General features: G+C 50.2%; 2 protein-coding genes and 1 long non-coding RNA gene across 15 annotated transcripts in view, besides 22 other annotated features; 2 read left to right on the forward strand and 1 right to left on the reverse strand.

Moving 5' to 3' along the window:
* Positions 1 to 8262, forward strand: part of Tspoap1 (TSPO associated protein 1) — a 27735-nt gene extending 19473 nt beyond the window's left edge. For 7 of the 13 annotated variants that reach the window (XM_006532703.4, XM_006532702.4, XM_006532707.3 and 4 more), the window contains 10 exons: positions 101 to 940; positions 1563 to 1662; positions 1759 to 1910; positions 2537 to 2705; positions 3216 to 3287; positions 3636 to 3704; positions 3824 to 3927; positions 4016 to 4087; positions 4279 to 4383; positions 7070 to 8262. In XM_006532703.4, the coding sequence (XP_006532766.1) occupies positions 101 to 940; positions 1563 to 1662; positions 1759 to 1910; positions 2537 to 2705; positions 3216 to 3287; positions 3636 to 3704; positions 3824 to 3927; positions 4016 to 4087; positions 4279 to 4383; positions 7070 to 7246 (1860 nt within the window). In that variant the 3' untranslated portion in view covers positions 7247 to 8262. Of the gene's footprint in view, positions 1 to 100; positions 941 to 1562; positions 1663 to 1758; positions 1911 to 2536; positions 2706 to 3215; positions 3288 to 3635; positions 3705 to 3823; positions 3928 to 4015; positions 4088 to 4278; positions 4384 to 4993; positions 5045 to 7069 lie in introns of all 13 variants that reach the window. The other 6 variants (NM_172449.2, XM_006532706.3, XM_030245745.1 and 3 more) reach the window with 6 other exon arrangements.
* On the reverse strand, positions 5515 to 17552 carry Gm34064. The gene is made up of 3 exons (XR_388944.3): positions 17322 to 17552; positions 8356 to 8460; positions 5515 to 5866 (listed from the first exon to the last, which is right to left on the reverse strand). It is a non-coding gene; the product is annotated as a predicted gene, 34064 (long non-coding RNA).
* Positions 9808 to 12772: an enhancer, noted in NCBI's record as "KpnI/XbaI fragment". NCBI's record gives the evidence for it as "EXISTENCE:reporter gene assay evidence [ECO:0000049][PMID:8960105]".
* Positions 9808 to 12972: a biological region, named in NCBI's record as "Mpo distal enhancer region". NCBI's record gives its function as "regulatory_interactions: Mpo".
* Positions 10758 to 10814: a protein binding site, noted in NCBI's record as "C2 5' probe, NheI/DraI fragment". NCBI's record gives the evidence for it as "EXISTENCE:protein binding evidence [ECO:0000024][PMID:8960105]".
* Positions 10758 to 10890: an enhancer, noted in NCBI's record as "NheI/PvuII C2 fragment". NCBI's record gives the evidence for it as "EXISTENCE:reporter gene assay evidence [ECO:0000049][PMID:8960105]".
* Positions 11957 to 12772: an enhancer, noted in NCBI's record as "NheI/KpnI C4 fragment". NCBI's record gives the evidence for it as "EXISTENCE:reporter gene assay evidence [ECO:0000049][PMID:8960105]".
* Positions 12241 to 12972: a DNAseI hypersensitive site, noted in NCBI's record as "5' HS4; -3.4 to 3.2 kb upstream of Mpo; the nucleotide coordinates are approximate for this feature". NCBI's record gives the evidence for it as "EXISTENCE:in vivo cleavage assay evidence [ECO:0001075][PMID:8182931, PMID:8855267]".
* Positions 12441 to 12772: an enhancer, noted in NCBI's record as "BclI/KpnI fragment". NCBI's record gives its function as "enhancer in WEHI 3BD+ cells" and the evidence as "EXISTENCE:reporter gene assay evidence [ECO:0000049][PMID:8182931, PMID:8112462]".
* Positions 12498 to 12524: a protein binding site, noted in NCBI's record as "FTIII site". NCBI's record gives the evidence for it as "EXISTENCE:protein binding evidence [ECO:0000024][PMID:8855267]".
* Positions 12554 to 12593: a protein binding site, noted in NCBI's record as "FTII site". NCBI's record gives the evidence for it as "EXISTENCE:protein binding evidence [ECO:0000024][PMID:8855267]".
* Positions 12656 to 12681: a protein binding site, noted in NCBI's record as "FTI site". NCBI's record gives the evidence for it as "EXISTENCE:protein binding evidence [ECO:0000024][PMID:8855267]".
* Positions 14819 to 16101: a promoter, noted in NCBI's record as "1.3 kb promoter fragment from construct MPOTKLUC". NCBI's record gives its function as "promotes expression in marrow, thymus, and spleen" and the evidence as "EXISTENCE:reporter gene assay evidence [ECO:0000049][PMID:8384306]".
* Positions 14819 to 16881: a biological region, named in NCBI's record as "Mpo proximal enhancer and promoter region". NCBI's record gives its function as "regulatory_interactions: Mpo".
* Positions 15784 to 15812: a protein binding site, noted in NCBI's record as "MPO-Myb2 probe". NCBI's record gives the evidence for it as "EXISTENCE:protein binding evidence [ECO:0000024][PMID:9271390]".
* Positions 15786 to 15860: a transcriptional cis regulatory region, noted in NCBI's record as "-315 to -241". NCBI's record gives its function as "positively regulates transcription in 32D c13 cells" and the evidence as "EXISTENCE:reporter gene assay evidence [ECO:0000049][PMID:8384306]".
* Positions 15800 to 15823: a protein binding site, noted in NCBI's record as "MyNF1 site". NCBI's record gives the evidence for it as "EXISTENCE:protein binding evidence [ECO:0000024][PMID:8035830]".
* Positions 15800 to 15823: an enhancer, noted in NCBI's record as "MyNF1 oligonucleotide". NCBI's record gives the evidence for it as "EXISTENCE:reporter gene assay evidence [ECO:0000049][PMID:8384306]".
* Positions 15811 to 15932: a promoter, noted in NCBI's record as "P3". NCBI's record gives the evidence for it as "EXISTENCE:reporter gene assay evidence [ECO:0000049][PMID:9001423]".
* Positions 15929 to 15962: a transcriptional cis regulatory region, noted in NCBI's record as "-173 to -140". NCBI's record gives its function as "positively regulates transcription" and the evidence as "EXISTENCE:reporter gene assay evidence [ECO:0000049][PMID:9271390]".
* Positions 15942 to 15965: a protein binding site, noted in NCBI's record as "MPO-Myb probe". NCBI's record gives its function as "synergizes with runt-related transcription factors to promote transcription" and the evidence as "EXISTENCE:protein binding evidence [ECO:0000024][PMID:9271390]".
* Positions 16100 to 16241: a promoter, noted in NCBI's record as "P2". NCBI's record gives the evidence for it as "EXISTENCE:reporter gene assay evidence [ECO:0000049][PMID:9001423]".
* On the forward strand, positions 16118 to 26746 carry Mpo (myeloperoxidase). The gene is made up of 14 exons (NM_010824.2): positions 16118 to 16409; positions 16871 to 16948; positions 17108 to 17201; positions 17530 to 17705; positions 18132 to 18255; positions 18351 to 18480; positions 18564 to 18770; positions 19658 to 19976; positions 22198 to 22358; positions 23364 to 23619; positions 23915 to 24085; positions 24846 to 25083; positions 25732 to 25943; positions 26659 to 26746. The coding sequence occupies exons 2-13, from the start codon at positions 16873 to 16875 to the stop codon at positions 25934 to 25936; spliced, it is 2157 nt and encodes a 718-aa protein (NP_034954.2). The 5' UTR covers positions 16118 to 16409; positions 16871 to 16872; the 3' UTR covers positions 25937 to 25943; positions 26659 to 26746.
* Positions 16213 to 16414: a promoter, noted in NCBI's record as "P1". NCBI's record gives the evidence for it as "EXISTENCE:reporter gene assay evidence [ECO:0000049][PMID:9001423]".
* Positions 16429 to 16881: a promoter, noted in NCBI's record as "P4". NCBI's record gives the evidence for it as "EXISTENCE:reporter gene assay evidence [ECO:0000049][PMID:9001423]".
* Positions 26747 to 27261: the final 515 nt, after the last annotated feature.

Genomic DNA, 27261 nt, shown 5'->3' on the forward strand with positions numbered 1-27261 from the left:
GGTCCCAACCCCATGTCCTCCTTTGAGGGCAAAGGTCGCAGACCCCTCATCTTTTCTGGTGGACGTCTCTTTCCTGCTGCTCTCTTCTCCCCACTCCCAGCCCCAGCCAGACCCCTTTTGTGAGACTGACAGCGACGAGGAGATCTTGGAGCAGATACTGGAGTTGCCTCTCCAGCGGCTCTGCAGCAAGAAGCTGTTCAGCATCCCTGAGGAGGAAGAGGAGGAGGAAGAGGAGGAAGGGCTGGAGAAACCAGGGCCCAGCCGCACTTCCCAAGACCCTAGCCAGCCTGAACTTGCGTTGCTAGGGCCGGGCTGTGATAGCAGTCAGCCCCAGGGACCTGGCCTGTGTCCCTTGTCTCCTGAGCTCTCTGGGGTCAGGGAGCACCTGGAGGATGTGCTGGGAGTCGTTGGTGGAAACGGCAGGAGGAGAGGAGGTGGCTCCCCGGAGAAACTCCCAAACCGCAAGCGACCTCAGGACCCCCGAGAACATTGCAGCCGGCTTCTTGGCAATGGCGGGCCCCAGGCCTCTGCACGGCCGGTCCCTCCACGGGAGAGGGGCAGCCTCCCTGTGATTGAGGGCACCAGGGTTGGACAGGAGCCCGGTGGGAGAGGGCGGCCGGGTCTTTCCCGGAGGTGTCCCCGTGGCCCTGCTCCAGAATCCAGCTTAGTCAGCTGCCTCTCTCCAAAGTGTTTGGAGATCAGTATTGAATATGATTCTGAGGATGAGCAGGAGGCGGGCAGCGGGGGTGTCAGCATCAACAGCTCCTGCTACCCCACAGATGGGGAGGCCTGGGGCACAGCGGCAGTAGGAAGGCCCAGGGGACCTCCGAAGGTCAATCCAGGCCCCAACGCCTACCTGCGCCTCCCAGCCTGGGAGAAAGGGGAGCCAGAGCGGAGAGGCCGCAGTGCGATTGGCAGAACCAAGGAGCCACCCTCCCGGGTCTGTGCCCGCCCACTCCCCGCTTTGTGCCCGCCCACTCCCTGCTTTGGGCGGCCTCCTGCCTGTTGCTGCCTGGTGGCTCTGCTTGTTGCCCACCAGCCACTCCCATTCCACGCTGCCACCTCCATCGGCAGAGCTGGGGCGGGGCCTACGGGCTGCCTCACCTGTCTCCTCCCACCTACATTCCACCGCTTTCTGCTTCTGCTGAACGGAACTGGGATGCACACTATTCTGTTATCACTGCTGCCTGCCACACGCCACCTCGGGCCGGGTGGCCCTTTCCTCTGAGTAGCTAGTTGTGTCTTCAGAACACTTGACTGTGATGCCATGTCCAGAGAGTCACCAACCCTGATGCTGACAGGAGACTGTCCTCTCACACTCTCCTTGGCCACTTCAGGCCCCTCTACTCCACTCATCCATTGGGGAGCTGGGCGCCTCTGCCCGTCCTTCCACCGTGGGGGTGTCTGGTACCTCCGCGAGGCTGGGCCAGGCCCCTGGCGAGGAATTCTGTGCTCCTGTTCTGATGTGTTGCTTACGCTGCCGCAGGGGCCAGAGCCGGGGAGTGTGGGCCACCACAGAGGATAGCGTGTCACCTCTGCCCTCTGTTGCCCTCTCTTTGCAGGCAACAGAAACTGGGGAGTCCAGAGGGCAGGACAACTCTGGGCGGAGAGGACCCCAGAGGAGAGGGGCCCGGGTGCCTAGGTCTGGTACCACTGAGCTGGGTGAGCATCTAATTGTGGCTGGGGTGGATCTAAGGGAGCTTTTTCCCAGCTTTGGATGGAGCTAAGTCACTGCTGTGTCCCTAACCCTCTCCACAGCCCCTCCAAGGAGCCCCCAAGAAGCACCACCTCATCAGGACCTGCCTGTGAGGGTCTTTGTGGCTCTGTTTGACTATGACCCTGTATCAATGTCACCGAACCCTGATGCCGGAGAAGAGGAACTGCCCTTTAAGGAGGGCCAACTCCTCAAGGTGACTGACTCACTCCATGGGGCCAGAGCTCCAGTCTCTAGCCAGAATCTTCTCCGAGCTTCCTCTTGCATAAGGTTGAGTGAGGCTCAGGGAGCATGGCTTTCTAGAGCCCGATGGTTGAATTTGGTTGGGCCCTGCTTCTGCTTCTGCTTCTGCCTGGGGGGGGGGGGGCTTTGAATAGGTTGTACAACCTCTCTGGGCCCCAGTTTCCTCTCTGGTAGAATGGGAATGGTCCTTATGATTTCCCAGAGTTGCCCGTAGAGTGAAGGATTCAAGGTACACACAGCACTTCAATCTGCCATATGGTCAGCACAGTGGGACTATCCGCTGGTTAATATTAGCATGTTTATTATTCCCCCAAGTATTGATGGAAGACTGTCGTGCTCTGGGGCTGGAAAGATCCAGGCTGGGGTGCTTTGAGGTAAAGGCTGTGTAGACAGCAGCTGGGGGAGGGTACAGAAGAGATGACTTTCTCAAGTTCCCCTGAGTCCTAAGTCTTAGCTGCTTGCCCTCTCCTCTGCTCCAGGCTGCAGAAGAGAGCACTCCTCTGCAGTTCTTAAGTGCGGGGCTACCAGGTGCACAGAGAGGGCAGAACTAGCATCGAGACAACCAGTCTCTGCTTCCAGGTGTTTGGAGACAAGGACGCTGATGGTTTCTACCGGGGTGAGAGTGGGGGCCGTACAGGCTACATCCCCTGCAACATGGTGGCTGAGGTGGCTGTGGACAGTCCAGCAGGGAGACAACAGCTGCTCCAGCGGGGTTTCTTGCCCCCAAATGTTCTCACCGAGGCCTCAGGTATGACCCTGCAGCTGTTCCTCACCCGTTACCACTCACCCTTGGTTTTAATCCAGTCCCATCCTGAGAGGTTCAGATGTCTGTGAGGGCTCAAGGTGCCTCATTTGTCCTAAGTTTAGTGGAGCCCCTGAAACCTGGCATGCCTTCCCCTGTCCCCCACCTTTCCGCAGCTGGCCCCAGGGTATTACCTGTTGATGAGATTGCAAAGATGTAATTTAGGTCCTGAGAGTCAGTTTAGCTCTTATTGCACATATGAGTTGCAGGTCCTTAAGTGAACTCGCGTATGAATGCAAATAAAATAAAATAAGGAAAGAAACTTGCTCAGAAAGCTTAGAGGACAGGAGCATGCCTTAGAGTTCTTGCCTAGTGTGCAAGGTCCTGCACTGGATTCCCAGCATTGTAAAACAAGACAACAAGGACACAGGAGCCCTGGGAGAGGCCTCTAGTCTGCCCTATTCTCCGACTCCTGCCTCAATTTCTCTCTTAGCTCTATCTGCCTTTCTCACTCAGGAAATGGTCCCTCTGTGTACTCCTCAGCACACACACCCGGGCCTCCCCCCAAGCCTCGTCGGTCCAAGAAAGGTAAAGACCCCCATGGTACCTATGGCCCTTCGTGTGGGTTGGGGTGTGGCAGCACCATGTGACCCTTTGAAGGGACAGCTGCAGGATTGAATATTTGAAGGGATTAAAGCAGACTCCCACCCACATCTACCCCCTCAAGTGGGGGCTAGTGGCTCTGTGTACCCTGAAGCATGTTGCTTCACTGGCTCTGGGTCTCAGTTCAGTGCTGAACCAAAGGCCTGTGTTGGCGTTCCGAGTACCTCTCCTCCTGTGTCTGTCATGGGAGGGTGAGTACTCTGTCCTGCACCAGCCCAGCCTGGGACAAAGAGGGAAAGGTGGGCTGGACTCAGAGGCACATTCTCTCCACAGTGGAGCTGGAAGGTCCTACACAGCTCTGTCCAGGTGAGAAGCCATCTTTGGGCAAGTGTCTGGGAAGAGGTAGGATATAGAGGCCGCACTCTTCGAGAGTGCTGGCAGTGGAGTGGTGGGGGGAATTTGAGGTGGTGACCGTGGGGCGGTGTATGGAAGAGTTCAGGAGCCTCTTCCCTCCCTGATAGGTCCTCCTAAGCTGATTCATTCTGCTGCCCAGAAAACCTCCCGACCTATGGTGGCTGCATTTGACTATAATCCTCGGGAGAACTCCCCCAATATGGATGTGGAGGTGAGGGCCCTCAGATGATGCCTAGTGATGGGGAGCGGGGTCACAAGGCCTTCCCAGGTCTGACATCTGCCCCTTGCTCTCATCACAGGCAGAGCTGCCCTTCAGAGCAGGGGATGTCATTACTGTGTTTGGGAACATGGACGATGATGGTTTCTACTATGTAAGATCCTCGTGGGGGAAAGAAGGTGTACTGTGCTCCGGTACGGGCAAACCTTCCTGGCAGAAGGCTGGAGATAAACTGGATTACTCCCCGTAGTGGGGATGCTGGCCTCAGGCTGTTCCCCAGCGTCTCAGGGTCAAGGGGACGGGACTGGGGACTTCTCAGTCTCATCAGCATCTCCTCCTCCTCAGGGGGAGCTGAATGGACAAAGGGGCCTGGTTCCATCCAACTTCCTGGAAGGCCCTGGGCCTGAGTCAGGCAGCCTAGAGTCTGGGACATCTCAAGCCGAGAGTCAGGTCAGTGAAGAGCTGGGCTACCAAATCAGCATTTCAGCTCTGTCCTGCTGGTGTGCTGGGGCTGCGATAGTATGGCAGAGAGTCTCAGAGATCCGAGTCCGTGATACCAAGGAACCCTAAGTGCTCAGCAGAGGAAGGCTCCACTAGGCCACCCTGTCCTCTTATATGCCCCTGTCTGCAGATCAGTAATGGCAGGGACCCTGCTTCTCAGGCCGTCTGACCTAACTGATGATTCCCAGGGGCTGATGCACATGAGGAGCCCTGTGGAAAAGGACCCTTGCCACTAGCCAGTTATTCAGGGTGCTCCTACCTTGCTAGGTCTGGGTGCCTCCCAGGTACCATTTGAAACCAGTTGCCCTGCAAGGTCCGACTTCTTGGGTTCTCTTTACATGGGTCTCCTTGGGATGGGTGGAATGCAACTAAGTGTCCAGACCCAGAGAGCAGGAAGGGTGTGAAGAGGCTGAGCTTCAACCAGAAACCCCACACAGTGGCTACCAACGCAAAGGCTGTGTGAAGCTGGAGCCACCAGGTACCTGCGCCACTTGGTGACTGACGGAGAGCATGCAGGCCTGTTGGTAACCCGTCTCCTCTCTTTGTTCCCTGTTCTCAGAGAACGAGGAGGAGAAGAGTCCAGTGCTAGATGGAGCTAGTGTAGAGACATGTAAGTGGGGGACTGGCTTCCGTGTCTCATGTAACCTCCATTCCCCACCTCACCTCACTAGACTTCATCTCAAATGGAGCTGATGAGTGGGAGAGGGCGATCTTGCCATGAGCCAGGTGTGGGTATGGGCCCTCCGCTCTCCCTGCCTTGCCATTACCCTGGGCAGTGTCAGGTAGCTGTCATGGGGTGGCATGTCATCCTAGCATATGACACTGCATCTTAGCTGACTCCTCATGTTCTGTCTGTCATGCAGCTTATAGAACATCATGTGATACTCATGTTATGACTCAGTGGTATTATGATACTATATGGCTGTGGTATTATAATATTGTGATTATTATTGGTGACAGGAAAGTGACACAGCCACGTCACCAGTAATAATAGTCTTCCCACCTTGGTCCTCTGTGATTCAAACTATTAGACTATCAGAAATCTGCTTTTATTCCTGTCTCCTAAGTTTCTTTGCTTAGAGGATAAAAGGGAGAGTTTGAATAGATGAAATCTATTGGAAGTCTCAAGCTATTCTTCTTTGGGGCTCAGTGAACCCTTCTTTTTGTCTCCCCAGCCCCCTCTTCCTCCCATGAGCCTTGGCTGTAAGTTTATTGACCCTTAGGACTGGACAGAGTCACTCTGTATGTTCTGTTGTTTCCTCTGCCAAGTCACCCATATGGTGGTGGTGGTGGCGGCGGCAGCAGCAGCAGCAGCAGCAGCAGCAGCAGCAGCAGCAATAGCTATGGTTGCGTACCCAGTCCTTCAGTTCTAGTCTGGGCTCTCTGGTTGGTTTTGGCCAGGAGCTTCTTAAGCTCTTGGCAGCAGTGGGGACTGGAGAGAGAGAGAAAAAAAAAGAGAAAACGCAGTTTTATCAAGAGTTGATAAGGCTAAGCCCAGGTTCAGGTGACGTTCATTTGGGAATAGCTTCCTGGTGACTACCTGGTTGGCCAGATTTCCTGCCCGTAAGTCACCAAAGAGCACTGCCTGGTGGGCCTGAGTCAGGAGGAGACTCAGCCTTGTGGATTGAGCAGGGAGGAGGGTTATCAAGAAGGTGCTCAGGGAGGGCCTGTCTGAAAGTCCCCTCAGGGGCCATTCAGGGCAGAGCCTCACCATCTCTCCTTGGCTTGGTTCTCCAAAGACCCACGAAGCACTGTGCCTCCTGCCTTGATGGAGATGGTGCCTGACCTCTTGTCTGGGAGGGTGTTCCTACCTCTAAGTGTCTTTGTCCTTGCTCTTCCTCCCCGGGGCAGAGAGATAGAGGGCTGGGAGAAGAGGGTCAGCTTGGCACCTACAGTGAGGCCCCAGTAAGGGAAGGGACACACCCAGACACCCCGAGCTACCAACGACAAAGCAGAGCCCAGATTCTGTCCCATGGAACTTCCTTAAGCAGGTTCTCATTATCATCTCCCTTCACCTCCATGCTGTGTGTGTGTGTGCACTCGCGTGCCTGTGTGTCTTGTGAGTATGTCTGTCTGTCTATGTGTATCTGTATGTGTGTATATGTGTGAGTGCATTCATATCTGTATGTGTCTTGTGAGTGGGTGTTTCTCTGTGTGTATCTGTATGTATGGGTCTATTTGTATGTGTGTATGTCTTGTGAGTGTGTCGAACTATATGTGTGTATCTGTATATGTGTATGTCTTGTGAGTATGGCTGTCTGTCTGTGTGTGTGTGTGTGAATGTGTGTATCTGTATGTGTGTGTGTATCTTGTGAGTGTGTCTGTATGTGCTTATTTGTATGTGTGTGTGTGAGTGTATCTGTGTATGTGTGAGTGTATCTGTATGTGTGTGTGTTGTGAGTGTGTGTATCTCTCTGTGTGTATCTGTATGTTTATATGTATCTGTATGTCTGAGCGTGTGTGTATCTATATGTATGTGTCTGTGTGTATCTGTATATGTGTATGTGTTTGTGTGTATATGTGTGTGTGTATATGTGTCTGCAGTAGCAGCAAGGTCTGTGACAGAAGAACAAAGGAGCAAAGGCATGGGTGGGAGGAGCTGGCCCTGGCCTTACCCTTCTTTCTTACATTTCAGGACCCCAGAATCACCATACAAGGGCCTCCAGTGCCCCCAGGCTGGCACTGTGCCCTCAGCTCTGGAAGTTCCTCCAGGACCAAACTGGGGGAGTCACAGAGCATAGCTGAGAAGAAGCAGGGTCTCCTCGCCAAAGCAAAGGAACTTCTCAAAAGGCTGGGCTCCAGGAAAGACTGAGGCTGCCGTCCGTCTGTCCTGCAGACAGAAGTGGCCCTGGATCAACTCACTGGCTGGACAGGGAAACCCAACTCCTGATCTCTGAGCAGACTGGCACTCAAAGGAGCCCAGGGGACCTGGTGAGGGTGGGGTTACCTGCACCCTTAGTGAGGAGTCCTCTAGATGGGCTCTTCCAGAGGGAACTGAGCCCCAGAGTAAGTAATCAAGCACCAAGCACTGTCAGATCAGGACTGGACCCACGCCTCTGGATTCCCAGTCTGTTCTCATCTACTCCTGCTTTGCTACCACGCTCTGTAGGTCCCTTCTTGGCCTTCCCTGCTCCAAGGATAGGCCCTGGGTGGAGATAGGGACCACTCTAACGATGGCTCTGGCTGTCCTCCCGATGGATCGTTTGCACTGGACTGTCCCCTGGGGCGGGGGCAGAGCCATGTACATACTCAGTGTATATATGTCCATACTCAGTGCATATATGTACATACTCAGTGTATATATGTACATACTCAGTGCCTCAGTCCAGGTCCTCCCTCTGCTTCACCGCACAGGCCAGGGGAGGAGAAAGGCCATGCCAAAGCGGGCCTGACCCCGCCCCATAGTGCTCCACCCCTCCCTGCCCAGGCCACCTGGCCTCTGTGTGATCCCATCCTCTCAGACCCAGGGGACCAGGGGGCAGAAAGCAGGAGTTGGGTTTGCCTTATTTTGCTCATTGGATTCAACTTCTCTCTTGCATCATTTTCTTCCAGTCCCTGTTGGGTCCAGGGGCTGAGGGAAAGGACGGATTTATGCAGCTATTTTCATACATTCCCTGTTCAGAGTGGGTAGGGGTGTCTCCCCTCACTCTAACCATCCCATCCTTCACCCCTTGTCTGGGCGAGTCTCTTTGCATGTTTTCTTCGCTGTGGTGGGAGATGTTTGATTGAACCCTCGCCCCCTACCCTGGTCTCCAGGGGTGTGGGATAGTGGGGGCATTTGTTTAAAAAGACATTTTACTATAATAAAGTCTATTTTCACAAAATTGATGCTGGGCTCTGCCTGGGCAAAAGACTCCTTAGAGGGATGGATGGGTCACGTTGATGGCTTTGAATTCATGGCTTCAGTACCCAGAAGCTCACCTTGAAGGGCAGCTGAGACCAAAACTAATCAGCACTGAGTGCCTCTCGAATCGTTCCCAAGTCCCTGGGCTGTGAGGCAGGGTAGGATGGTGGCGGAGAAGCACCCTAGAAGGTGATTACAGGAAATAGAAGAGACAAGGTGTCATTTCAAGAGAGTGGGTTGGCCACACAGGACTCTCCCTACCCCTCTTAACAAGTCTATAGAAATAACAGACCTGAGGAAAACATAATCTATGAGTAGGCACATTACCGAGTCCTACCTGAAAGCAAGAGATGGGCCCCTCTGGCTGGAAAGAGCAGAATTGTAAGAAGACAAACCGGTGGGGACCATGTTCAAAAAACCTCGGAGTAGGGTGTACACTGGAAAGTCCAGCCCATTGCTCCATTCCAGAGAGACAGATTAGACAGGCAGCAGCAGTGGCAGCAACACCCCTCCCCCAATCTCCATCCTTAACAAATATTAGACAACTATAGTAATGCCAATGGTGACATATTAACACAGGATAGGTAAATGAACTAGTAGACCAGCGTATTGGAACATCTAGAAATGCTCAATTTATGGTTAAGTGACAAAAGTAGAATCACAAGTCAGCAGAGAAATGACTTCAGTATTAAGAGGACTTGCTGGGTGTGGTGGCACACATCTTTAATTCCCAGCACTTGGGAGGCAGAAACAGGTGGATCTCCAAGAGTTCGAGGTCAGCCTGGTCTACATAGTGAGCATTCAGGTCAGCCAAGGGCCGCAGAATGAGGTCCTGTCTCAAATAGAAAAAGCCAGGTTTTGAGACAATTGGTTGTTTATTTGAAAAGAAATCTTTATGATAGCTTCCTGTTTACATGCACAAAAATTTACGATGAACTAAAAATCTAAATATTAAAAAAGGCTAAGGTTTTATAAGCATACACAAGAACATATATTTGTTACCTTAAAGGGGACAGAGACAAAAACCAAGATTTAAAAGAGAAGATTGTCATATCTGATGACTTGAAAATGATGTGGAAAATAAATGAAAAGCGATTATGAAGAAATATTCATACCATACAGGAGAACGGTAGGGTTAGAGTTTATGCAGGACACAAACAACTTTTAAAAATCAATAAAAAAAGAGTGCCAATTCAAGAGAAAGATGGACAAAACCAGGCAGAAAACTGACAGTGGGCTGCAATGCAAATAAAATAAAAAATATGCCTATTCTCACTGTTAGTTCAAGGAATGAAACTGAGCCGGTATCATGTGACCCCCTGTGATCCCATTTCATTTCTGCAAAACCAAAACAAACCAAATTGGAGACCAGTTTGTAAATAATCTATGGAATGAAAATTTAGAACAGCATCTTAGAGGTGGGGGATATGCAATGGACTATCTCCTCCTCCTAAAAAAATGAAAATGCACAAAACCGAGGCTCAGTGGCTGGGTGCTTGCCTAGCATGTGTGAGGGGCCCAGTTCCATCTCTAGAAAAGGAAATACAAAGTCCGTGTGGCTGGTTTACACCAGAGAACAGGTATGCGTGTATACAAAGAGGCTTCCTGCTTCATTGTTTTCAATAATGGGAAGATGTCAGCTTGTATTAAGAGAAAAATTAATCACATAAAAAGCCTTATAGCTCAATGAAGAAAAAATGTAGTAGTAGTTCAAATATATATGTAATAAGTCAAATGACTTTTGGCAAAACTGTGAACTCATATGTGCAAGGCAAATGTTCTACCCCTGAGCCAGGGTCCCGGCCCTAACATAACAATTTGAAAAGTGACATGTTTTTAAAACATTTTTATTAATTCTTTGAGACATTCGCATGCTGTAGTTTGATCCTATGTGTATACCCTTCTCTCAACTCCTCTCAGCTCCATACTTCCTTTCCTTAACCACCCAACTTTGTGTGCATCTCTCTCTTTAATACGTCTTGAGTTCAGTTTGTACTGCTCACATACTCTTGGGTGGGTGGAGGCCATCTACAGAGCATGCTCTACCTGCCAGGAGCCACACCCTTAATGAAAACTGACTCCCCTGTAGAGAAGTAGTTCTGATGCTTTCATTTAATCGGGAATCTGTATTTACCTAGGCTGAACGTCCTTGCCCCCAGTTGGTTTTTGATCTATCAATAAAGATGCCAGTGGCCAATGGCTGGGTAGAAAGAAAGAGGCAGGACTTCCAGGTTCCTGCAGGCTAGGAGAGAGGAGATGGCAGGAGGAGGAGAATTGAGATACTTGGAGAGAGAGAAAGAGACTGAACAGACTCAGAGCTGTAGGGGAGATCTTCCAAAATGTAGGCAGAAAAAGAACGTGGCCTGTGGGAGGGCAGCCCAAAAGTGTCTTGGGGAGCAAGATCAATGGGCTTCACCAAAGGCACCTAAGTTGAGGGCAGATTTAGAGATTATTGAGCTAGGAATAAAGGTAAGGGCATGCTAGCCACGGAAGTCTTAAAAGAGCTCAGCCACAGAACCAATAAAGCAGTTTTAAAATGAGCTAATGTGTGTGTGTGTTTCATCTGCAGATCCAAGATAGCTCCTGGACAGGTGTGTGCCTGCAACCAGCTGAGAACACAGAGTGGTGTAACCAAAATTACCCACTGTACTCCCTGTCTCCCTGCAACAGCAGCTAGAGGCTGGACTTGGGCTCTCCTCCCGGTCTCCCCATGCTGGGATTTTATCTGGCTTGAGCTTGTGCATGCTAAATGATTTTTTTTTAAAGTAGCATAAGACAGATCTTCGAGAAATAGTGTCCTCAATGATGAAGAATGAGCCCAGGGCTTTGTTCAGGCAAATGCTCCATCACTGAACTACTCTCCCAGCCAAAATGTATTGTTGGGTGAAAGAAACATGTCCCTGAGCAATATGCACAGAGTGACGTCAGTTATGGAAAGCATTCCTCACAGATCCACAAAAGAGTGAAGATAAGGTGGATGGTTTGGAAAGACCAATACAAGCTGGCCAAAGTGTTTATGCTTAAAGAGAGGAGAGGGATCAAAGTTGGAAGTGTCACCATAACCCTGTGTAAGGGGAAGTATAATCTTGTCTGTAGTGTTTTTTTGGACCTAGGGTTTCTTGTATCCCCGCTGGCCTCGGCCCTGCATGTAGTCAAGAATGATCTTGAGTTTCTGTTTCTGTCTTCTAAGCACTGGCATCATAGGTGCATCATTCTATGTTTATGGTGTGTTGGGGACTGATCCCTGGCCTCTTGCATTTTAGGCAAGCACTCTACCAAACGAGCTATATCCTCAGCCCCCTGTGTAATTTAAAACCTTCACTGAAAGATTTTGAAGAAAATCAAGGCAAGATCAATCTTGGTGTGTCTGCACCCCCAATGTCACTGCCTGGTCTCCAGTTTCCATAGCTGGAGATACTTCTTACACACACACACACACACACACACACACACACACACACACACACACACACACACAGACCTTGTTAAGGCCTAGGTCACTGTTACCTATCTAGCCTGCCATTTTGTGCTGTTACTACTGTTAGAAGGAAATTTCTCTTTTGTTGTTACTGCTGTTACTAAGAAACTTTCTCGTGTCCATATTGATTGCATATTCTGTTATGTTTTGTGCTGTTGGAAACCAATCACAATAGAAGTCAGTTAGAACAGCTTCATAGAGCTAGCCACAATGAGCTTGGACCCCCATCAACTGCCCAGCAGTACTTCCTGCTTTTATAATTTTTGCTGCTATAAGCTGCCCCTGGGATGGACCCCAACATAAGGGAGACATCTGCACCAACATCAAAAGCTATTTGGAATAAGACTTCCATATGGAGTAGGGGGTCAAATAAAAGTTTAAGTTCCCAAGACCTCCCTGGGACTTGACATCCTACTTGGCAGAAAGAGACATATGTGTGGGTAACAAATATCCTGGTTGGCAAATTAAGACATGAATGTTAGGCAAGACAAGTCCCCCACCACAGTTGAGTACTGCCACCAATGGGAACAGGATAAGTGTACAACAAAGACACGTTCCTAACGAAATCCTCTATTTATAAATCCTGATCGCTGAAATAACTTTGAATAGATATTTGTGGATCTCAGTCTTGAATACTCTACAGGATTCTAGCTGAGCATTGCAGTTAGCTCCTGAGGCCCTGAGTGATCAATTCTGGCGCGAAGACTCAGTAAACTATCCCTATCTGAGATTGGTGTTTGAGTGGTTTGTGAGGCAACGCTTGGACCCCAACACCTCTAATTCCAACTGAACTGTTTCCTAAATAGAGTTGAGAAAGAGAAATCTTTTGCAACCAGTAGCTGCTCGGTTATCACACAGGAAGCTGGGCTAAACCCTAAGGCCTATGGTGTTTTGGGAGAGCTCAGTAGGGAAAAGGGGAAGCAGAGCTGTGTGTACGGTGGATGGTTGTAGTCTGGTGTAGGGTATTCCCTCCCATGATGGCTGTAGTCTGGAGATGTGGAAGTTCCCGGGGTACCCTTCAGGGATGTTCCCTGGGGCAGGGGCTGAGGCTTGACTGTTGGGACAATGCTTCTTTGGAACCTCTTTTTAGGGAGTCATCTTTCCTTCAGATGTCCCAAGTTCTCAGAGGCCTCTGAGACTCAAACACACATAGGGTCTAGCTAGGTGAGGGAGAAACAGAGAACAGATAAGGGAAGCTGCTGGCCTTCCAGTGGCCACAAATGTGGCAGGGTCAAATGGTCAGGATCATTGGAAAGTCACAAAGCATCTCCGGCCCTCGTGCCCGCTCAGGCCCACAACCTTAACCTGAGCAGGTTAGACAGGAATTCACCCCTCCCATGGGTAGAGAGCTACAGATTTGATTTCTCTTTCTCAACATTCCTTGCTTCTTGCTGCCTATGGAAAGGCAGGGCAGCATCCCAACTGGTTTTCCACTGGAATTCACAGTGTTTTCAGCCTCTGGGTCTGCAATCTCTGTCTTGCCTTGTGTTGCTTGGGTGATTTACATTCTCTTGCTCCCTGGGCCCTTAAGGACACACATTCAAAAGAGGGTTGTGCCCCATGTGTCTCTTCGACCTAACCACGTGCCACTCTGCCCCAGCACTGAGACAATCTGAATGGTATCTGGTGTTTGGGGAATGTCTTTCCCCAATTTGTGTTTCTTTGATCATTCCAAACATCATTCAACAGCACATCTAAAACATAGATTGTTCAAGGAAGTCTTTTTTTTTTTTTTTTGTCTCCCTGAGTCCCAGTTGACCCAAGTGCTGTGACAATCTGTGGGGTGAGCCAGGTGTGTAGGTGTGACACTTTGTGCAGGTGTATAACAGCATTGTCAGCATTGTCTACCTTCTGGCTTCCTCCTTGGGAGCGCCTTAAAGATAGGGTCCATACTTGGCTCCAGCAAGTGATTCCCTGTCCGCTGTTGCCCAAAGCACAGCATATGCAAGGACTTAATAAATATCCATAAATTAAGTCACCGACAAAAGTCAGCTGCAGAGATCTGCTTGGCTTGGAGTTCAGGGAGCCTGACAGATTATTCTGAACTGTGCCACACGGTATCCTTGGCAACAGCATTTCCTTGTTGGACTTTCTTTTTACTATCTCTGGTTTTTGTTTTTGTTTTTGTTTTGTTTTTTAAGCCATTAAATGTTTCTTCCTTCCAATCACTTCAAAAGGCCTGAGGAAGGGAGTTGGGAGCAAGTGCTGTCATGCTTCGCTGCTGGAAAGAAGGCATGTAGACCTCATGAGGGGCATTCGGCAATACATTCTGAAGCCCTAAAATTGTGCAAGCCCAATTTTTACTGCTAAGATATCTTGAAAAAAAATTGAGACTGAGTCTTGTTCTGTCTCAAATAGGCTGGCTTCAAGATCAGCATCACTTGCCTTATATACCCAGTGCTGGGATTAGAAGCAAGCAGAACTGCCCCCCTGACTGAGACTTCTTGCCTAAGGACACAACCAAAGATGTGACTAGAGATTTAACTCCAAAGATGTTTCTCCAAATATCGTCCATAGCAGTGAAAACTGGAAACAACCCAAGGTTTATAAAGCACATACATTGTTCATACAAAATCTGCAAGCGTCAAAATAAAGCCAATGGTGTCTGCCATGGTGGTGCAAACCTTTACATCCCAGCACTAGGGAGGAAGAGGCAGATAGATCTCTATAAGCTGGAGGCTAGCCTGGTTTACATAGTGAATTCCAAAACAACTAGGACTCTATAGAAATACTCTGTCTCAAAACAAACAAACAAAATGGACTGAAACAAAAGATGTCAGAGAGCTGATTCAGTGGCCAAAGTCACCTGCACCAAAAAGAGAGCTGACTCCTGCAGTCTGGCCTCTGACAACTCTGTGCAGGTGCAGACACTCCAGCGGAGGACTAAATACATACAATGAAACCAACTTTAAAAATGAAACAAATGCAAATGCATTGACAAGGAGGTGTGTGGACTAAACTGTTGAGTCCTGTAAGAGGTTGTGCCGGGTGAGGTGGCAGCATTTGTTCAAGATCCTGGTAATCCAGAGGCTGATACAAGTTCAAAAGGAGCTCAAGTTCATGATCAGCCTGGGCAATGTTATAAGATCTTGGCATATATATATATATCCCTCCCTCCCTTCCTCTCTTCCTCCCTTCTTCCCTCTCTCTCCCGAGACAGGGTTTCTCTGTGTAGCCCTGGCTGTCCTAAACTCACTCTGTAGACCAGGCTGGCCTCCAACTTACAGAGATCTCCCTGCCTCTGCCTCCCAAGTGCTGAGATTAAAGGCACGTGCCACCACTGCCCTGCTAAAATTATCCTTAATAGTCTTAAAACAAATATTATTTCTATACAAAAGATAGTCAATCATTAAAGTATTAGTGAGTACTGGGATTATGGGAAATTTTATTCTTTCTTGCTGCTGATTTGTGTGAAACAAAATGACAAATCTTGAAAAAGAATCACCTACAGTAGCAATTGGTTATAAGTAGTTTCTATTTAATTTGTTTTATTTTGAGACAAGGTCTCATGTAAGTCAGGGTGGCTTCAAGTTAGCTATTCAGCTAAGGCTGGGCCAGCACTTGAGGCTCAATTTATTTTTATCTCTTGCTTATTCTTGTCCTGCGGGTTCTAATTAATGAAAATATGTTAACCTGTAGACTCAAAAAGTATTCTCGAAAGCTTTAACATTCTAGAATCCAACTCTCAAAAAGCTACTTGTCGGGGAGTTCACAAAAAGCAAGACCGGAAGAATACATGATTTCTTTCTCCTGAGTCTGGGATCTGTTTCCCAGGTGATAGGACCCAGGGCACAGTGGGAAGATGTGTGAGTGTGGCTTTGTCCCTTGCTCCTTAGCCAAGATGGGATCTGAGCATAGACAAGTGTGGTCCATAGGAGATGACCAAAGTAGTCCTGCCCCAGGGTCTCCGGAGGTAGGCAGGCACCGGACTGTTCCTGATTGAGAGTGGTTTGCCTTCCTTGGGGGAGAATGCCTCCTTTTCTATTTCATAACCATCTTTAACCTGAACCTTCCTAACAGACAAGCCCTGGGCTGCTTCACCAACTGACCATTAACCACAACCAGCTCTGCCTGCTCCGAAATCAGCTCTGGGTCCTTCTCTGCCTGAAGATAAGAGGAAGGGGCTGTGGAGAGAGAGAGGAAGTTGCCTTTGTCCCGAGCCTGGAGCCCCCAGGACCCTTCTTCCTGAGAAGCCTAACTGTCTTCAGCCAGATTTCCTGTCTCCTCAGCCCCACTGAGAGCTGGGGGGGGGTCCTCACTAAGGTTGGAGTGGGGGTGACTTTGAGGCCCTCAAGGGGGTCAAGCATTGCTACATCTTCCCTGTGACCCTCCCCTCTCTCCATGGGGCTACGCTACTCCCCATAACTTCTCAGCTTTAGCTCCCTGAATTTTGGTTCTTTCAAAGGATTTGGGACACTCAGTTTAACCAACACTTTGAGGGGCTGGTTGTTTGTGCTCTCCGGGAGAAGCTCTGATCCATTCCTTTGTCCACCCCTCCTTCTTCATAGACCCCTTTCTGTGCACCCCTAACCCCAGTGGGGGAGGAGAGTCTAGTCTTGGGATAGGTCCATCTCTTTTTAGGTCAGCCCGCCCCCAGCTTTTACACCCCAGGCATAAAAACCCGTTGTCAGTGAGAGGAGTTGACAGTGTCAGGTAAGTGGTGAAGTTGAGCTCTTGGGGACTGGGGACTATAGCTGGAGGGGGTCTTGGGTTGTACACCTCTTCATAGACCAGGCCCACTAGGGTAGGGCTGTGTATAAAGGGGAGAGGAGGGGGCTTGGGAGGAGGAGAATTGTAAAACCTCTCTTTTTTCAAAAGCTCTGGATACTTCCTGAGCTGAGGTTTTTGTTTTTTGTCTTGTTTTGTTTTGTTTTGTTTTGTTTTGTTTTGTTTTGTTTTGTTTTGTTTTGTTTTTTTAAAGGTTTATTTATTTATTATATGTAAGTACACTGCAGCTGTCCTTAGATACTCCAGAAGAGAGCATCAGATTTTGTTACGGATGGTTGTGAGCCACCATGTGGTTGCTGGGATTTGAACTCGGGACCTTTGGAAGAGCAGTCGGCGCTCTTAACCACTGAGCAATCTCCCCAGCCCCCTTGTTTTTTGTCTTGCAGAGATGAAGCTACTCTTGGCCTTGGCAGGCCTCCTGGCCCCTCTGGCCATGCTTCAGACCTCCAATGGTGCCACCCCAGGTGATAGTGCCAAAAGGAGGGTGGACTAAGGGATTGGGGGTAGGGGGTGGGGATTCTCAGCCCAGCATCTCCCCTTCCCCTGGATAGGCTTCCTTTGCTTTGGGGCCTGATGTAGGGCTTTGGGGCCAGCCCTGACCTTATGATTTATGCTCTGGGCAGCTCTCCTGGGGGAAGTGGAGAATTCAGTTGTGCTGAGCTGTATGGAAGAGGCCAAGCAGCTAGTGGACAGAGCCTACAAGGAGCGGAGAGAAAGGTGAGGGTGCCAGGCCCTGTGTGGCCCTGGGCAAAACTGCTTCAAGTCTTCTGGAGAAAGGGCACACAGTGGGGGGAGGGGGGTTGTAGAAAGGATGAGGGCCTACAGGTGAAATCGTACCTGGTCTGCCTCTACTTGAGTTTCTGGCTGTCAGAACATCTTCAGTGGCCTTGCTTTCTGTCTGGACATCCAGGTCCATGTCCTTTTGACAAAAGAAATGCACTGCTCCTCCGTGGTTCTCTCCAGAGTTCTTTCTGCCTGCTCACCGCAGGCTGGCCTTTGCTGAGTGTCTCTATCCCCCTTCTCTGGCCCTCCCTTGTCTAAACAGCATCAAGCGGAGCCTCCAAAGCGGCTCTGCCAGCCCCACGGAGCTCCTGTTTTACTTCAAGCAGCCGGTGGCGGGCACCAGAACAGCTGTGAGGGCCGCTGATTATCTACATGTGGCCCTAGACCTGCTGAAGAGGAAGCTGCAGCCCCTGTGGCCAAGGCCTTTCAATGTTACAGGTACTCTAACTCCTTTTGTGCTACCACCTCCACCCCAAGCAACTTCTGTCTCCAAGCCTCCATTCAAGGCAGTGGTTCTTAACCTGTGGGTCGCTACCCCTTCGGGTACGTCAAGTGACCCTCTCACATGGGTCCACCTAAGACCATAGGAAAACACAGGTCTTAACATTATGATTCATCTCAGTAGCAAAATTACAGTTATGAAGTAGCAAGTAATTTTATAGTTCTGTTCACCCCATGAGAAACTGGCTTAAGGGGTCTCTCAGCATTAGCAAACTTGAGAACCACTGGTCTAAGGAGTCTCGGGGCCTCTGAGCTGGCCCACCCCCCTCCTCACCCTCACTGGGCTACTCAGCCCCAGGTTGCCTAGCATAGGAAATGAGGTGGGGGAAGGCTCGGATCTAAGATCATGGCTCACTCTTGCAGATGTGTTGACACCTGCTCAGCTGAATCTGTTGTCCGTGTCAAGTGGCTGTGCCTATCAGGACGTGAGGGTGACATGCCCACCGAATGACAAGTATCGCACCATCACTGGACACTGCAACAACAGGTGTGGGCCCAGGGCAGTTCAGGGTTGTGTGGTGTAGGGGGTCTAGGTCTTGCCTGTGGCGACCCATTGGGCCAGAGCTCTGTGCTTCCCTCTAGACGAAGCCCCACTCTGGGGGCCTCCAACCGTGCCTTTGTACGCTGGTTGCCTGCAGAGTATGAAGATGGCGTCTCCATGCCCTTTGGCTGGACGCCTGGAGTCAATCGCAATGGCTTCAAGGTGCCCCTGGTGAGTGTCCAGTAGAGGGAGGTGAGCCCAGCTAAGCTTATGTGCAGGACCTAGGCATCCAATGACTCCTGTTGTTGCTGCAGGCTCGCCAGGTCTCCAATGCCATCGTGCGCTTCCCCAACGATCAGCTGACCAAGGACCAGGAGCGTGCACTCATGTTCATGCAGTGGGGACAGTTTCTGGATCATGATATCACCTTGACTCCAGAGCCAGCTACCCGGTTCTCCTTCTTCACTGGCCTCAACTGCGAGACCAGCTGCCTGCAGCAGCCACCCTGCTTCCCCCTCAAGGTGCTGCCTCCTTCCATCCATCAGGGTCTGTGTCTGAAGAGAGGGAAGATGGTTTACATTAGTGACGGCGCCCCTTCTGAGTCCTAGGTCCTCTCTAGCCCCTGAGCAAGACTGGTCCTCGCTCCTGGGCCCAGAGTCAATACTTGGCTCCCTCAGCAGAGCCAGCTGTCAACTCAAGGAACCTGATATGCACCCTGATATGCACCCTGAACTTAGCATCGCTCTGTGTGGTGGGGTGACTGGTTCTTTGTGAGGCTGGGAGAATTCTGGGATGAGGATCTGACTTGTCTTCTTCATACTCCCAATGTACAGGCACTGGCCTGTTCTCACTCTCTCTCCCCTATGGGCGCTCCCCTAACCCTGCTTCACAGTGTGTGTGTGTGTGTGTGTGTGTGTGTAACCCTGCTTCACAGTGTGTGTGTGTGTGTGTGTGTGTGTGTGTGTGTGTGTGTGTGTGTGTGTGTGTGTGTGTTTGGGTTGCCCCATAGTCAGGGTCAGGGTTGAAGCACCTTCTGTGTAGGGGGGAAAGTGTGGAGAAAAAGAAAGGCAGAGATTAAGGAGATAAAGGGCCAGGGGTCTGACAGGGCCAGGGTGACAGAACAGAGAGGAAAAGGCAGACACAGGCAAGAAGAGGATTAAGAGGCATAGTGAAGAGGGGTCCAAGTGGCCTTGCCCAACCCCAGAAGGCTCTCTCCATTCCAGTTCAGTGAATTCTTTGTCACCCTTAAACCTCAGTCTCTTTGCTGACTGAGCCCCAGTATTTCTATGAAACCTTGAGAGCTTCCCTGCAGCTCGAGGGGGCCAGAGTTCTCTTCTGCAGGGTGTAAGTTACAAATGCCCGCTCTCCCGACCCACAAAAGCCAGCCTAGCTTCTCTCTGTGCTGTAGATCCCACCCAATGACCCTCGAATCAAGAACCAAAAGGACTGCATCCCCTTCTTCCGCTCCTGCCCGGCATGCACCAGGAACAACATCACCATTCGCAACCAGATCAACGCGCTCACTTCCTTCGTGGACGCCAGCGGGGTGTACGGCAGCGAGGACCCCCTAGCCAGAAAGCTGCGCAACCTCACCAACCAGCTGGGGCTGCTGGCTATCAATACACGCTTCCAAGACAATGGCAGGGCCCTGATGCCCTTTGACAGCCTGCACGATGACCCCTGCCTCCTCACCAACCGCTCCGCCCGCATTCCTTGTTTTCTGGCAGGTCAGCCCGGGGACTGAACTAGAGTGGCATAGAGCTGTTTCCAGCTTGTGAGAACACAGCCTGTATGTGAGCAACATGCGGGCTTGTGATAAGAGATGCTGGTCTCAACAACTTATTAGTCTAGTTGCCTTGGTAACGAGTTGGATGGAGACAGAAAGGAAAATAACAGCAAAAATCAAACCACATAAGCATACAAAAAAAAAATCCTCCATCCATCAACTGAAGATGGAGTCACAGGGCTGCTAAGGACCCTCTATTATTGATCCAGCTTTCTCTGTCTTCTCCCTCCTGTGGACTGTGGAAAAAGAGAGAGCCAAGTCTATGTCCACAAGGGACAGAGAACTAAAAGTGACAGAGAGGAATATGGCATCCTCACCTTTTAGAACCATCCTGTCCAATCTGGAGCTAGTAGCCACATGTGGTTATTTCAATTTAAATTCTTTGTAGCAGGGAGTACTGGCTCACACCTTTAATCCCAGTCTTTGGGAGGTAGAGGCATGAGGCTCTTAGTGAGAATTCAAGGCCAGCCTGGTCTACAGAGTGAGTTCTAGGACAGCCAGGGCTATAGAGTGATAGTGAGACCCTGTCTTGAAAGAAGAAGAAGAAGAAGAAGAAGAAGAAGAAGAAGAAGAAGAAGAAGAAGAAGAAGAAGAAGAAGAAGAAGAAGAAGAAGAAGAAGAAGAAGAAGAAAACAACCAATAAATACATAAATAATTTTAAATTAAATTAAAAGTTTCTGCAGTAACTGCATTTTAAGGGCTCAGTAGTCCATGGGTGAAGAAGTGGTTGTTTTCTTCACCTCAGAAAATTCTAGTAGATTGTGTCACAGAATATCACTCCGTGAGCTTTTTGGTTTCTTAGAAAGACAGAAGGTGGGATTTCAAAAGGAGAGATGTTTGGCAGTTTGGGGATAGGATTGGGGCAGGGGTTGTGGTCACACCCAGAAATTGATGCCTCTCCCTCACACCTCTCTGTGATTTTAGACTGGGTTATAGCTAGCCTTCGCAGGTCTGGTACTTGCTTTGAAGCCCAGGCTAGCTTCAAACATTCCTCAATCTTCCTATCTTAGCCTGTCAAGTGTTGGGTGGCTCACATGTACCATCAAGCCCACACACAGCGGGAGGTCTCTTCTTGCACCTCCCTTCCCTTCTAGGGGTCCAGTTGGTCTCTCCTGGGTCCCCTGGCAGGGCAGCCAAGGTCAATGCAAGGGTGTGTCTCCTAAGGGAGGGCCTGCTCTCTTCTGGACTGGTCATGACCTCTGGTTACTCATGGGGTGGAAAAGCTACTCTCAGGAATATGTTTTCCTCTCAGAATTTTCTTTCTAAGTTGGCAAGGGCTGAGCCCAGTCAGTGTCTTGCAGCAAAGGCCCTGGCCCCCACCTTCTGGCCTTCCCTGTTGAAGGTTTATGGAGCACTAGAGGAATCGGGGACTTCATTTTCTTGAATAGTCTTAGGTATGGATGTACACATTCCGTGCCCTCTTCCCACCATGACAGGATGTACAGTGGCTTATAGTGAGAGTGATAATGACAACTGTCTTCAAATAGTAGAGGGTTTGGGGTCCTGTTTTGAGAAGGCTTCTGAGGTTGATCCAATTTGAGCAGAAAACATGCATATTACTTTTTGGCTTGTGCCAATGAGTACTTGCTCTTGGGAGTGTTCATGTATTGTGGAGTGTGTGTGTATGTGTGTGTAGTATGTATGTATGTATGTATGCATGCATGCATATAAGTATGTGTAGTATGTGTGTGTAATATGTCTGTATGTCTGTGTAGTGTGTATGCATATGTATATATGTGTGTATGTATAGTATGTGTATGTAGTATGTGTATATGTTATTATGAGTGTGTATAGTATGTATGTGTATAGTGTATGTGCATGCATATATAATGTATATGTATGTGTGCATATGTGTGTAGTATGTGTACATGTGTGTGTGTAGTAAATGGCAAAATACAGAAAGACACAGGGCTTGGCCTTGTGCCTAAGGATCTTGTGCCTAAGGTCTGCTCCAGGCAGGTGACAAGTCAAATGTAATGGCTATTGGGTAAGGCTGCAGGGAGTACCACAGTGTTCCTGAGCTCTTATGCCAGCCTGTGGCTCACACTTGAATCTGGTGTGTGGGAGTAGGTGGAAAACAGGCACGTGAGGGCCACTGAAGCTCTTTGCTGGTCAGGAGATGATGGAGACCATAAAGGTGACAAAGGCTTTGCTTCCCTCAGGGGACATGCGCTCCAGCGAGATGCCGGAGCTCACCTCCATGCACACCCTCTTTGTTCGAGAGCATAACCGGCTGGCCACACAGCTCAAGCGCCTGAATCCTCGATGGAATGGGGAGAAGCTCTACCAGGAGGCCCGGAAGATTGTAGGGGCCATGGTCCAGGTAGGCTGTGTCCTAACACATCTTGGCCATGTGTTCTTGGGCAGTTTTTTTTTTTAAATCTCTCCTGAACACTGGCTTTTTTTTATCCATAAAAGGCTCAAAGGAGCGAAATGAAAATGCCCCTCAGACATGAGATGCTTGGCGAGTGCACTTCCCTTCCTCCTGTCTCCCCGGCCCTCTTCCTTCCTGAGGGCCTGAGGAGTTGAGAGGGTCTTAAGCAGAAGCACCAGAGTCACCGCTGGCTCTTTTACCCGCTGTCATCATCTTGAGCATTCCCCCACCCCCACCCCCACCCCCACCCCACCCCTGCCACCCGGGGCAGGGCTCCTCCATCTGGTTTTTGATGTTTTCATGACCCCTAATTTCCCAAGAATGTAAACATTCGTGCATATCACACACACACACACACACAACACACACACACACACACACACACACATACACACACTCCCTAGACTTTAGGGAGGGGGTGTGGTTAGTGCTGAGCATGGGGTTTTGATTGACAGGCACACCCACAAGAGGGATTCACTTTGGTCTCAGAGGCAATTCTAGCCTTAGGTCCAGAGTGACACTGTCTCACAGCCTTTGGGGGACATCGCACTGGAGCAGACCTCTGCCATCTCTCTGTCTATAAACCTGTACTGAGCCCTACTGTGTGCTAGTCTATTGCTGGACACTGTGAATAATCTCAGTAATTTCAACTTCCCTGGGTCTCAAGGGGAAATGGGACCACTAATACCTTAAAGACACGGGGGATATTACAATGACTAAAAAGACATTTTGTTTAATCCTGAGAGAGAGGGAGAGAGAATTATTCCTTGTTTACATTTGTGGTTCAGAGAGTTTAATAAATGACCTGAGGTGAGTTCTATTTATGTCCTTCTGTTAAAATCTAAGACCTAAGACTATGGGAGACTGATCCTAGCCAGGTAGGGGCAATTCCCCCAAGCTGGAGACCACAGGGAGGAACAAATAGACATCTAACACAAAGTGACTTTGTTTTAGATCATCACATACCGGGACTACCTGCCCTTGGTGTTGGGGCCAGCAGCCATGAAGAAGTACCTACCCCAGTACCGATCTTACAACGACTCAGTAGACCCTCGAATCGCCAATGTCTTCACCAACGCTTTCCGTTATGGCCACACCCTCATCCAACCCTTCATGTTCCGCCTGAACAATCAGTACCGGCCCACAGGGCCCAACCCCCGAGTCCCACTCAGCAAGGTCTTTTTTGCCAGCTGGAGAGTCGTGTTGGAAGGTGAATGGAACCTAAGAAAAGCCAGCAGCTAATGATGGGATGGTGGCTGCAGAGACCTAGGCTAGGGAGAGGTCTTTTTTCATCTTGGGGAACCCAGTCTTGCTTTCCACTTTCATTGACTTAGAAGGCTAGCGCATCCCAACCTTGTGAACCCTCCCCCAACCCTCCAAGTGTTGCAAGAGCTTATAGCTTCTCTCTGACCCCTACGATTCCACTTGGACCAGCCCTGACTCCACTGTGTGCTCTCATAGTAAGAGAACCAACCTTTCCTTTCACTCTGGTCTCTTGTCCTCAGGTGGCATTGACCCCATCCTCCGAGGCCTCATGGCCACTCCAGCCAAACTGAATCGCCAGAATCAAATTGTGGTGGATGAGATCCGGGAGCGACTATTTGAGCAAGTCATGAGGATAGGACTGGATTTGCCTGCTCTTAACATGCAGCGCAGCCGGGATCACGGCCTCCCAGGTGAGAGGCCAGCCACAGCCCCATCCCACCTCCCAGGCAGCTCCCCTTCTTGCTCAGGGGTCCTTTCCAGTTTTATGGATGCACCTGAGGCAAGGCGCTGCCTTTTCCAGCCCCTGGTGGCCTAAGTTCGGCCTCTCTTGGCTTCTTCACAAGCTGGACTTTTGCAACCCGCGTAGCAGCTGAACATCATCCCACGATCTGGAAGTCTGCCTCCATCGTTAGCACGTTCTGACTCATTCATGAACTCGCGGGTGGGAGAGTACCACTGTCATTTTTACTGACGAGGAAACTAGGGCTTAGAGCAGTTCAGAGTCTGGCTCGGTGTGGTTGCCACGTCAGTGAGAGACGTGGAGGTTGGACCTAAGGGGATCAGCGGAACCCAAAAGCCCCGTGCCTGTGTTGTGGAGTAGCACAAGTGGCCACGCCTCTGGGAAACGTTTTCATTCTCTGAGTCAGAGAAAGATACATTAGGCTGCTGCTCTAAGGGACAATGTGCTGTTTCCGTGCTTGAGTCTGGCGGGATTTGTGGTAATACAGGGCTGGCCAGGGTAGGAGAGAGTGAGGAAAAGAGTGAGAGGTCTGGAGGAGCCCAGCTGCCTACTTTGGCCTGAGCCAATCATTTAGGGATCCATTCTACTTACGGTCTTGTGTACTGAGATGGGCTTTTGAACATCTGTGTATTCTTTCCTGCCCTTCCCAGTACTCCTAGCCGGCAGGAGAGGGGTCCATTTACAGCTACCTGTTCTCTGGCCCAACGCAGGATACAATGCCTGGAGACGCTTTTGTGGGCTTCCACAGCCCAGCACAGTGGGTGAGCTCGGCACGGTGCTGAAGAACCTGGAGTTGGCACGGAAGCTGATGGCACAATATGGCACGCCCAACAACATTGACATCTGGATGGGCGGTGTGTCCGAGCCCCTGGAGCCCAATGGCCGTGTAGGCCAGCTCCTTGCCTGCCTCATTGGCACTCAGTTTAGGAAGCTACGTGATGGTGATCGGTAAGGAAGCTGTGGGAAAGCAGGGTGCCACAACTGTGAGGCCGGGAGGGGGCGCATGCGCACCGCAGCAGTCAGGCGGCGCTTAGAGAACAACTTATCTGTGAGTTGGTTCCATCATGTCTGGTCTAGGGATGGTAGTCAAGTTCTCAGCCTTGGTGGTACGTGCCTTTGCCCACTGAACCATCTTGCTGGTCCCAAAAATGCCACTCTTAATAGGTTCTCTGGGTTTCTCAGTGCTACTGTGGAGGCGTCAGTTACCATGGAAAAGTGCCAAAAGTCTCCCGCTGACCCCTTTTCATGTCATTTCATCACGATCTTGGAATCTCCGTGTCTAGTTCTTATCTAGCTTGCATTACACCTTTGGCAATATCGTAAAAAGGTGTCCCAGTCAAGAAGAGAACATCACAAATGCCACCCAGGCTTTCTTTTACCCCGTGGGAGCGTGCATCAGACTGGGACCCAAGCAGCTGTGCTTCTGTCTTCTGGGCTGAGTGGGCACTGCCCACGACCTGAGCTCTCCTGTGCTGTAGATAAGAATATTCTGAAGCCCCCTCACACTCAGGGGACGTCTCAAGCCAGGGGATGTCCTGGGTAGCCTCACTCGGGACATCCTCAGACATAATGTCCACGATGCTCCCTCCCATGCAGGTTTTGGTGGGAGAACCCAGGCGTGTTCAGTAAACAGCAGAGACAGGCCTTGGCCAGCATCTCCTTGCCCCGTATCATCTGTGACAACACTGGCATCACCACCGTGTCGAAGAACAACATCTTCATGTCCAACACATACCCCCGAGACTTTGTCAGCTGTAACACCCTTCCTAAACTGAACCTGACTTCCTGGAAGGAGACCTAGAGGTTGGGTAAGGGCTTGGCACACTGAAGGGTATACCTGGTTGGCTAGTGGGAATCACAGAGAACTCTCTTCCCTGGGTGAATCCATCTTTGTGGATATTGTGGGTGACAGTGGGGGGTGGGGGGAAATGACTGGACATTCACTTGTGAGTGCACAAGTATATTTGCATATACACTTGTGCACATCTATATATATGCAACATACATAAACTAGTATTTCATGTGTGTCTGGTCTGTGAGCATGGGCAATGTTTGATGTGCCTTGTGTGCCTGCCAATCACATGAGTCTGGGCTCACTGCTTACGACAATATTAGGAACGTGGGGACAGTGAGCAGACAGCCCGAGTTCAAGTCATCACCCTGTAGCACAGTACTGTGTGTGACTTTGGCCAAATTACTCTAAGGATAAATTCTCTTCCTTATAAATGAAATCAGCCACGGCTTGTTAGAGGGCCTATTGCCTCCTCCAACTCTCCACTCATGGAGCAGCTCCCATGTGCTAGGCACTGTGCTAGCCATGGGAAGCAGAAACAATAAAGATGAATACCAAAGATGAATGCCAAATCCTCGATCACCTTCTGGTTGGCAGAAACAAGGTGGTGGCCTCCGGAGGAGAGGATGCAGCTAGCAGCTGGGCTGTGTGGTTGTGATACAGTTCTGGGCCAGCTCTGCTTAACTGGCTATTTCTCCTTTTCCCTTACTCTCTTCTCTTGCTATTCACAGGAGTCTGCCGGGAGAAGGACGGAGGCCATTGGCCTTCCTGTGCTATTTGTACCTGAGGTTCACACTAATAAAACATGGTGGATGGGGATCTTGTTCTGTGTCTGTGATGGGGCTGCACCTTCAGTGGGAGGTCCCCTCTGGTGTGAGAACTTGAGCCAGTGTGGCCCGTATGTCTGTGTTTTCTAGGGTTATGATTGTTCTGGGGTGCACTCCTTTGGCTAGTCCACTTGTGTAGGGTAGCTAGCTCTTAGAAGCCTTGGGGCCAGGCCACGCTCAGCAGACCCTCACCTCTCATGTACCTCCTCTACCGCTCTGTGGAACGGAAATGTGGCCACTAAGCCCTGGCTTTTGCTCATTGTTCTGGCATATGTTGGCCGCATGCTCATTCTGTGTCAGTCTCTGGGAAGCAGAGGGGACAGAGTGCTAGCCAGTGAGACAGAAAGCTGAGGTCTGATGGGAAGGCTTTGCTGAGGGAATAGAGGCCTCTGTGTCTCTGCAGACTAGCACAGTGAGGCCCAGGGATCCTCAAGGGGGTAGATGCCTCCTTATTTCAGGTTTCCAGTGACCAGACCCCAGTGTCTGGGAAGGGGAAGGGTGTGCCTG

This window comes from Mus musculus, chromosome 11 (genome assembly GCF_000001635.26).
Source record: "Mus musculus strain C57BL/6J chromosome 11, GRCm38.p6 C57BL/6J".
Classification (NCBI taxonomy): Eukaryota; Metazoa; Chordata; class Mammalia; order Rodentia; family Muridae; genus Mus; species Mus musculus.